This window comes from Mustelus asterias, chromosome 11 (genome assembly GCF_964213995.1).
Source record: "Mustelus asterias chromosome 11, sMusAst1.hap1.1, whole genome shotgun sequence".
Lineage (NCBI taxonomy): Eukaryota > Metazoa > Chordata > Chondrichthyes > Carcharhiniformes > Triakidae > Mustelus > Mustelus asterias.
The window spans coordinates 43,617,519-43,627,703 of record NC_135811.1 but is presented as its reverse complement, the minus strand read 5'-3'; the positions used below and the strand labels follow the sequence as shown (position 1 = coordinate 43,627,703).

The 10,185-nt window shown below is 44.1% G+C and overlaps 1 protein-coding gene across 1 annotated transcript; it reads left to right on the top strand.

The window, feature by feature from the left end:
- The first annotated feature begins 998 nt into the window (after positions 1–998).
- hs3st1l1 (heparan sulfate (glucosamine) 3-O-sulfotransferase 1-like1) lies at positions 999–1,943 on the top strand. Its single transcript, XM_078224400.1, has one exon. The coding sequence runs from the start codon at positions 999–1,001 to the stop codon at positions 1,941–1,943; it is 945 nt and encodes a 314-aa protein (XP_078080526.1).
- The last annotated feature ends 8,242 nt before the right edge of the window (positions 1,944–10,185 follow it).

The window sequence follows — 10,185 nt, the reverse complement described above, 5'->3', positions numbered from 1 at the left end:
GTAGTGCGTATATGGAATTAGCTGCCACAGAAGGTGCTGGAGGCTGGTACAATTGCAACATTTAAAAGACATTTGGACAAGGATGTGGATGGGAAAGGTTGGGAGGGGTACGGGCCAAATACAGGAAAATGGGACTAGTTCAGTTTAGGAAACCTGACCAGCATGGAGGAGTTGGGCCAAAGGGCCTGTTTCCGTGCTGTATATCTCTGACTCTGTAACATTGTGTATTCATGCTGCAGCATCGTCTCTAAGATCAGGGACTTCTAAACTTGATCCAATAAGGTTTGGGATTTGTTCCAATGGTGTAGTTTAGTTCAATATAATGATCAATGGAGAGGTAAGACATTGTTCATAAAAATGCATGAGATATATTTTGAAATGTTCAGAAGTCTTCAAAGTGTGCTTCACTTCTTCCATTAACAAATGTAAGTATGTTGGAAAATTGGTATTTGAATCCGTATGCAAGTCTCTCAAAATGTAACGTTTAACAGCATGTACGTTATGATTCTGAATGCAAAATTGATGGTTTCTGAGTGGTCTCTCAATTAATCATCAAAGTATTCTTGCAACAGGGAAGTTTTAAAACCTCAAAGAATCGCTGTTTGCTTAAAGAGAGTTGTATTAAACTCCGAAGGCAATTTTAATAAATAACGTGAACTGATTGTTTTAGATGAAGCAAGAAAATGATACTGTCATGGACTATTTCAACTTTATCTCGTACAAAATATCCAATCTGTAATGTTCAAAATGATGTGTAGTTGAAGTGCACAAAAGAGGCAAGGTACAAGTCATTTTGCATTTAAAGTGTTTTACATTTTGTTTGAATGTCACTCATTCTGTTGATTTTTGTCTTTGGCAGATGCAGATCAAGGCAACTTTCCAAATTGCACTTCTTCGCGTGCTGTTACTTGCATCATTTCATCCGAGAGCGTTGACTGGCATTTGAGTGATAATAATCCGCTTCTGACCTTCTTGCTAAGTGAGCACAGCTTCTCCCCATGGCCTACTTACTGGTGGGGGCTCTCCTTTTGGTAGCCCAAGCAGACCAGGTACGCTCAGGGAGCTCTCAGCAGAGGGAAGGGACATTGCTTCCGTCATTGAGGCACCGAGGTGGGTCAGAAAGCAATGAATCAGAATATCACTCGCCACAATCACTATCTTCCATTGCCAACCAAATTATTCCACAGACCATCATCATTGGCGTGCGAAAAGGGGGGACCAGGGCTCTGCTGGAGATGTTGGACATTCACCCTGACATTGTGGTTGCTGCCACTGAAGTCCACTTCTTTGACTGGGATGAGAATTATGCAAAAGGCTTAGAATGGTACAGGAAGCTGATGCCTTTCTCTTATCCACATCAAACAACAATTGAGAAAACCCCAGGCTATTTCACTTCGATTAAGACGCCAGAACGGATCCATGACATGAACAGTTCTACCAAATTACTGTTAATTCTGAGAGATCCGACAGAGAGAGTGATATCGGACTACACCCAGGTATACTACAACCGTTTGGAAAACCACAAACCTGTCCAACCTATTGAAGAAATGGTCATTAAAAATGGAGCGCTAAACACAAAATACAAAGCCATTCAGAGAAGTCTGTATGACATTCACATGAATAACTGGCTGAGGTACTTTCCACTGGACCAAATACACATTGTGGATGGTGGCACTCTTATAAGGAACCCTCTGGAAGAATTGCAGAAAGTGGAAAGGTTTCTTAACATTCCTGCCAGGATAATGACTTCAAATTTCTATTTTAATCAAACCAAGGGTTTCTACTGTCTTCGGAGCGACGGCAAAGAAAGATGTTTACACGAATCTAAGGGTCGCCCCCATCCAATTGTGAATAGTACTGTACTGAAGGAGCTACATGCTTACTTTAGAGAACACAATGAGAGATTTTTCAGCATGGTCAAGCAATCCTTCAACTGGCATTAAAGCTTTGTGGAACCTCTGTGTGTTGGCTTTAATCCTAGCTGAATCAAAACTGTTTTGTGATTTTGTAGCGTCATCCTTTTTAATTCACCAATACGTTAGCCCAGGATATATGTGGATTGCAATTGCAGAAGGGGAGTGGGGACAGTGCATGTCCACAGAGTTATGGACACCTTTACACACAATAAAATCATCAGCAATGGCTTATTGGAGTTAGCAAACCTATCGTTGCTAATCTAAAATAAAAACAGAATTGTGTTCAGCGATGATTTAATCTTTGATGGGAATAGGAAAACATAATTAACAAGATATTTCAAATGTAATGACACTTCTGGTCTGTTCACATGGTATGAATTTAGATGAGAATTATTGACAACTCTTGTCAATTATTCTTTGTTTAATTGGCTAGTATCTGTTTTTGTCCTGCTGATTGTTGCTTGCCTAACCAGATGACCTAAAGCCACATAACCGTCTTAAATAGAATGTATAAATGCCTATTACTAACCTTCTCAAATAAATATGTTTTGCATGCTTGAAAATGCATGTGGTTATTTCTATTTAAAAATTCAAATGTAATATTTCAGGACAGAAAGTGACAAATGGACTGTATGTTCCTATATTCTAAACACTACATATTGTAAACTGTTAGATTAAAAAATTGATGATTTGTGATCTTATTACTCATACTTGCTCTTATGGAACATAAAGCTGCAATGTTTATCTTGTTCTCTGCTGTCCATGTGCTATTTATATAGAAATTAAATATAATATTTTTTTACATATTTTGTTTCAAAATTAATGTGCATATTTGCTGCTTCCTCCTGATATTTAGGACACCACTAAGTTCAGTGTTGCAAGATGCATTTCAGATTTAGTCTTGACATGTATACAGTACTGCAGAAGAATAAAATTGTAAAGGAGATGCATAAGCATATTACCGCACATTTAAGCCAAGCTATTCATTAAAAACACTTTCTGAAAATATTCAATTGACAATATATTAATGTTTTTAATCTGCACTTTCTGAAGCATTTCATTGCCCTGACACTGAGTGTATTATACAATATAAGACAAAGGGTCATCCAGACGCGAAAAATTGGCTCTATTGTCTCTCCACAGATGCTGTCAGACCCCTGCTGAGATTTTCCAGCACTTTCTGTTTTTGGTACAATGTAAATACTTCACTATTGGTGGAATTTTCCAGCGGCGCTCACCCCAAGACCAAAAAATCCTGCCCGAGGTCAACGGACCTTTGCATGGTCGATGCCCCTCCTGCTTCGATCCCCGTGATGGGCGGTTGGGGAAAATCCACCCTATGTTTTTGGAAGAGTTTCACTTTTGATAAGTTAGCAGTAGTTTCCTTTAATGGTTAAACATTTCAACTTTTTTTGCAGCTTTGCAAACATAATGCTTCTATCAACAAGCGTTTAGCAAAAATGGGATTTACTACAAAGTTTAATATATAGATGTAGATATATAAAGCGAAATTAAAGCACACCCTTCAAATCTCACTTAATTAACACCGACCCTTGTAAAATGGAGAAATTCAATCCTTTTTAATTTTTGACACAGCACTCCCATAGGTGTAAAGGGTGAACGGCACATAAATTTGCTCCATTGGTTTTATCTTCTGTCAGTTGTAATCGTGCATTGCAACTCATTCATCATCTCAACTTTCAAGGATTTTGCAGGTTGTCTGACAGCTGAATTCATATCTTCCATTCTCCTGATGAATCACTGCAACCTTCACCAAATGTCTAACAGACACAAAATACCAGTTCAAACCTGTCAATAATTCCCGAGTTTCTTTTTCACGTTACAGCACCAACACTAGTGCTGTAAAAATTCTCACTGCTTTCTGAGCTGTGTGTGTTTGCTTTCAAGTTTTCCCCCACTTCCACAGATTGTGCTTTGTTGTTGAATCTTCGGAAAGGGAAGCAGCCTATGAATGTTCATATATTTCATCGTCCTCATGTATTCCCCTTTTTGCCTACATTTTGCAAACATTAATCCTTGGCCTGTTAACTAAATTGATATTATGTTGGTATAAAATTTTACTTAGTTCACTATCGTTTCCATGGGTGCAATTCTCCCGTTTTGAGACTAATATTTAAGATTTATAGATGAGATTTATCCCTTAAGATTAATATTCATGTCAACCAGACCCTTGCATATTTTCAGGGAGATGTAAGTGATTCTTTATTTGGTGTGTATGATAGATGAATTCTCAATCTTTAGTCCTCCCGTGGCTCTAATGGCTGAGGAGGACTCGTCAGCTGTGTGACTCTCTGTGCATCTGGGTTTCCTAACTGATAGGCCCGTAACTTCTGCAGAGTAGCAATCTCCATCAGATTACCACTCTTGATAGACTCACCCATGCTGGGATTCTGAAGCTCCTGTCTCGTCCAAACTTCCTCATTCAGGCTGGGTGAGACAGGAGCTGTGCAACGCACCCCTGTGGAGTAACTGGGCTCCGAAAGCTAATGGTATTTGCTACCAGATAAACCTGTTGGACTTTAACCTGGTGTTGTTAAAACTCTTACCGGCGTTGGACTGGGGTGAACACAGTATCTCCACATCATGAGTAACTAGGCCGCAGAGAATGAAAGAACAGCAGTTTTTTTTAAACAGCAGTAGCTACCATAAAGGAAATGTTTAAAGGGACAAAGGAACAGGTAAGTTTCAACAGTAAATGGTTTACCAGGAGGAGGGCGGGGGAGAGAGACTGGGTGTTTTTGATGGGGGGCTGGAGGCAGGTGTTGCTGTGCTGGGCTTGATGGAGCGAAGGGGTTATCAGAGCAGAGGATGGGTTGGTGTGGGGGGTGTCCCATGTGAGGCTGGGTATGGGTATTTAAATAGTTACTCTGGAGTTAGAAGTGATTTTTCTTTTTCCTTCTAATTCTTTCACAGTAATTATTTGGGTAAAACGGGCAGATCCATCCAAAGTTAGCACAATTGAACAGAGGAAGTTTGCGCTTCTGGGCAATTGTCGAGTAAACCCTTACGTGGGAACTTCCTAGAGGGATGTCCTGGTGCATCAATGGGGTATCCCCCCAAATCAGACATTGGGGAACCAGGAAGTTATGGATCATCATGTCTGAAACCAAGATATGCACCTTAAGATGAGAGCCTGCATTTCCTTCATGGCAGCATTTGCTTCTTTGCATGGAATAGGAAGTGTCTAGCCTCGACTCACGTCACTGTACTTCCTTGTTGGACTTCCACAGCTAAGATCTAACCCAAGTGTGGATATAGGACCTGCTCTCTCAGTGATGGCTTGGAGGGTGCCAGTCTTCCGATGGTGGTTCTTTGTTTTACTCGGGTATCACGGGCACACCTCACACATCTCCCCTCCTCCATGACATCGGCGAGCTCATGTTTCCCTCCGCATCCCCCTGGACTTCCTGCACCTCATCTTTATCCTCTGAAGGGGGGCTCTTCCTCTTCCAGTTCCCCCTCTGTCAGGGCCTCACCTTCCTGCACAGCCAGGTTGTGAAAGGGACGGCAAACTGTGATCATGCATAAACCCTCTCTGATGCGTTTTGCAGAGAGTCACCTGAGCAGCCCAGGCATCTGAATCACATCTATCGCAGTCCTATGGTCTCTCGGGGAGCTATGAATACACATGCATGATTCCCTTTCAATGGTCAGGAACCAATTGCACATTGATGGAATGGAAACCCTTGTGATTGATGAACATCACTGGTTGCTGCCAGGGAGCCCATATAGCCACATGAGTGCAGCCTCTTTCTCCCTGCACTCTTGGGAACCCAGAGATAGCTGCAAAGCCAGTGAATCTCTCAGCCTGGCTATCCTGGTCCAGAGCAAAGTTCACATAAATATGGGCTCTCCTGTAAAGGGTATTGATCATCTCCTGAATGCATTGATGTGTTGCTCTCTCTGAAATGTTGCACAGGTCCCCTGTTGACCTCTGGAATGACCCAGAGGCAAAGAAATTGAGTGCTGCCAACACCTTCAGTGCCACTGACAGGGGGAAGCCTCCAAACCCAAGTGGCATCAGGTCTTCTGAGAGCATGTGGCATATGTGGTGGACCAGATCTCTGGACAATTGCAACCTTGTCCTGCACTGTCTCTCACTCATTTATTAAAAGGAAACTCATGGACGATAGACCCTCCGGGTTGTCAGTCACTTCCGCAGTCTGGGTCTTTGCTCCTCAGCCTCCTGTCGATGCTCGGGCTCCCCTGTGGCCATGTCACCCATACAGTGCCTCCTGCTGGAGCTGTGCGCACAGACACCTTTCCCCCCTCCACCCCCTGCATCGAATGAGGATTCGTCTTAAAGCTCCCTGGACCACTGGATCCAATCTCACTTTTGCCTCCTCTCTGAAAAGATATATTGAAGACCAGAATGGTTAAAGGGTGCTGAGTACAAAGTTGTGAATGAGGGACCTATGGGAGAAGTGGGGTAACTAAGCTTTGGCAGCTTAGATTGCATTGTTCCTCGTGCTAATTTACCCCTGGGACTCTAGCACGCACATAGAGGTCAGCAGCGTTCCATTCCACAGATGGGCGGCACGGTAGCACAGTGGTTAGCACTGCTGCTTCATAGCTCCAGGGACCCGGGTTCGATTCCCGGCTTGGGTCACTGTCTGTGTGGAGTTTGCACATTCTCCCCGTGTCTGCGTGGGTTTCCTCCGGGTGCTCCGGTTTCCTCCCACAGTCCAAAGATGTGCGGGTTAGGTTGATTGGCCATGCTAAAAATTGCCCCTTAGTGTTCTGGGATGCGTAGGTTAGAGGGATTACTGGGTAAAATATGTAGGGATATGGGGATAGGGCCTGGGTGGGATTGTGGTCGGTGCAGACTCGATGGGCTGAATGGCCTCTTTCTGTGCTGTAGGGATTCTAAGATGTAATATTGGGAGCCCAGTGGGAGGTGAGAACTTGTGAATTACATCATTGGACCAATGTGGCTCTGAACTCCACTCATTTGCTTAGTATAACTATGAGCTTCCATTTGTTCATGGCAAAAGAATGGAATCTGTTTAGCCATTGATGAGTAGCATTAATCGTTAACCTGTGTCTCCCCTTCCCTGGGGGGATGGCACAGTTGATGCAAGTGTGCCCCCTTCCCTATAGCCTTCACTCTCCAAGGCGACAGTCCTGTACTCTGTTATGTAGCTTTTCCAATTTTGACCCGAGGTTATTTAGTTGTGTCTATCCCTTTAAAAGCGTAAATTTAGAAATGTAGCTTTTTGCTTCCATGAATGTCTGTGTTCTGTATAATTTACCTGGACCCTGTCAGCTGTAGTGGCACCAACAAGTAAGTATGCATTCCAAGAAGGAAGCCCAGAGCCAGCTTAGCAGTCCTCCCACACGTCTAACACCCGCCTGTGAGGTCCACATAGCCCTGGATCAGTTGTCAGCTGTGATTGCTTTCCATTTTGCAGCAGTCACTCTCTGGTTCCTGTCTGCCAGCCCCTGGACTTAGATCCCGTTTCCGAAAACAGTAAGCTTTACAAGCCACTGCAGCCCTGACTTGTTTAATATTGATGCGAAACTTCCCTAATGTGCCACCCTAAAAGGCCCCCACCCCATAATCTTCATGCATCCCCTTCAATAACATGTGCTATCTATTTGATCCCCTTGTTTGTGAGGTTTTCATGTAGCCTTGTCAGGGTTCAGCTTCCCTCCCCTCAGTCTTCCCTCTGCCTTCCATTGGTTGTCATCTTCATCCACCTCCTTGCCTCTCTGCCCTCCATCGTGAGCTGTCACCCTCCCCCCACTCCCACCTTGCACAGCCCTTCTTCCACATTGCTTCCCCCTTTGTCTTCATCAGGCCAACTCCCCAACCAGCCTCACTTTGCACTCCAACCCACATTAAACTTCAGATCTTTGTTGCGGTGGCTGCTTGAGTCCCGCAGCGCAGTGCTGTCCAGATAGACACTGAGGTATGGCATTGGGGAGGCGGTCCCTATACTTCCGAGCCCCCAACCCAGAACTGAACCAGGACAGTGACTCGGGAGGGCCTCCAGCAGCATGATGCTGTCCATGAAGACCATCTTGGCATAAAGATGGAGGGCGGACCCTGGCAGAGTGGTGTTCTGCACATCAACAGCAATGCAGCACTATGGCAAGTAGCCCTTGTTGGATTCACCCCGAAATCTCTGGTGAGCTGAGGTTGCCTAGTGCATGCCACTCTTTATTAATCGGATTAGATGCCAACATGTTTTCCCATTGGCGTGACACAGGAGTGGAAGGCCTGATGGGTTCCAACAGGCAGTTGTTTTAATGAACATTCATGAGATGCAAATGATTACAAATTAGGTTCATGCCATCAGACAGCAGCACGACCGACCATCATTGGGAGAATTGTAACAAGATCTTGCGCTGACAGGTTTCTGACTTTTTGACTCTCACCAAATTCTCCTCACCCACCCACCACCAAACCTACCATGGGCCAGTTGGGAGAATTCCACCCTCCATCTGATCATGTTTATTCTTGTTAATGTTACTTCGGGGTGCTTGGAGCTCAGACATGACAAGGTTTGACATGAGCTCAAGATTCTGAGCTTCTTTCATCCGCTACTTCATGTTCCCTTGTTAGAATAAATATTCCACACCTCAATGCAGCAGGTACAGAGAGCATCAAGGCAGCAATCAATGCTTTCTCATCAGTCAAAATATTTTCACACTTTTAAGGTCAGACCATGACTTTGCTCAGAGCGTTTCTGTAATGATAAATGGTGGTTTTACCTCAAGAAATCAGTGCATTTTACACATGCTCAAACTTGGAAACAATGAATAAATGTATGAATATATTTACAGTGTACACCAAAAACTTTTCAGCAAACAATACGAACCTACAAACATATGAATTAGGAGCAGGAGTGGGCCACTCTGCCCCTCGAGCCTGCTCCACCATCCAATAAGATCAGGGCTGTAACCTTAACTCTACATTCCTGACAAACCCAATAACCGTTCACCCTCCTGTTAATTAAGAATTAAAGAAAATTAACACTCCCAGAGCAGTTAGTGGTAAGAGGGAACACTGCGGCGTGTTACTGGAAAATGAAAGCCCAATTTTAACCAGGAGCATAAAAGCTGGGTGATTTCAACACATTTTACCAAAACAATGGAAAGGGACTTAGAGTATTGTGTTCAATTCTGGTTGCCACATTACAGGAAGGATGTGGAGGCTTTGGTGAGGGTGCAAAAGAGGTTTACCAGGATGCTGCCTGGATTAGAGGGTATGACCTATAAGGAGAGACTGAACAAACTAGGGTTGTTTTATCTGGAGCAGCAGAGGGGAGACCTGATAGAAGTCTATAAAATTATGGGAGGCATAGAAAGGGTTCACAGTCAGAATCTTTTCCCCAGAGTTGAAATGTCTAATACTAGGGGGCATGCACTTAAAGTAAGAGAGGGGGGGAAGTTCAAAGGAGATGTGAGGGGCAAGTTTTTTACAGAGAGTGGTAGGTGGCTGTAATGCGTTGCCAGGGTGGTGGTGCAGGCAGATACGATAGTGGCGTTTAAGGGGCTTTTAGATAAGCACATGCATTTGCAAGGAATAGAGGAATATGGACCAAGGACAGGCAGAAAGGATTAGTTTAATTTAGCGTCATGTTCGGCATAACATCGTGGGCCGAAGGGCCTGTTCCTGTGCTGTAGTGTTCTATGTTGTTCTGTGACTGGTCTGAGGGTGTGAGCAGAATGCCTCAAAAGCAGAAGGCTGTCATGTGGTAACAAAGAACCAGTCAGCTGCAGGAAGGTAAGTCCTGGGGTGATATTTACAGGAGGGAATGAAGGAGAGTCTCGGGCAGCGGCAGTCCAAAATGTTTATACTAACACAGCGGATCAGTACAAAATGGTGGAAGGTGGGATCAGGAATTCTCAAACCTTGGCAAATAATTGGGGGAAATCCCAAAGAAGCATTAAGTGCCTACCCTCTCTGGGAATTTCTTAATTGTCTTGTAAAGGATGAAACATGCATTCACCTCTTCCGAGGCCAATTACCAAACGGAAGCAGGAAATTCCTACACTGATTTCCTGTTCCCAAGGCTCGCTAGGGATCCATTTTGCAACCGGAATGCTAAGAAAAAATAAGACATGCCGCCCTCCCCAGACATTTGAGCCCCTGAAGACAACAAGCCACGATCATAATGGATGGTGGAGCAGTCTCGAAGGGCCGAATGGCGTCCTCCTGCTCTATTTTCTGTGTTTCTATGTTTCTCTGAGAGGCTGATGGAGCAGTGGCTGCAGAGAGGGCTAACTCCACGCCATTTCC

Bases quoted from the DNA above. Each gene is read 5' to 3' on its own strand.
- hs3st1l1 (XM_078224400.1), top strand. From the start codon at position 999: ATGGCCTACTTACTGGTGGGGGCTCTCCTTTTGGTAGCCCAAGCAGAC.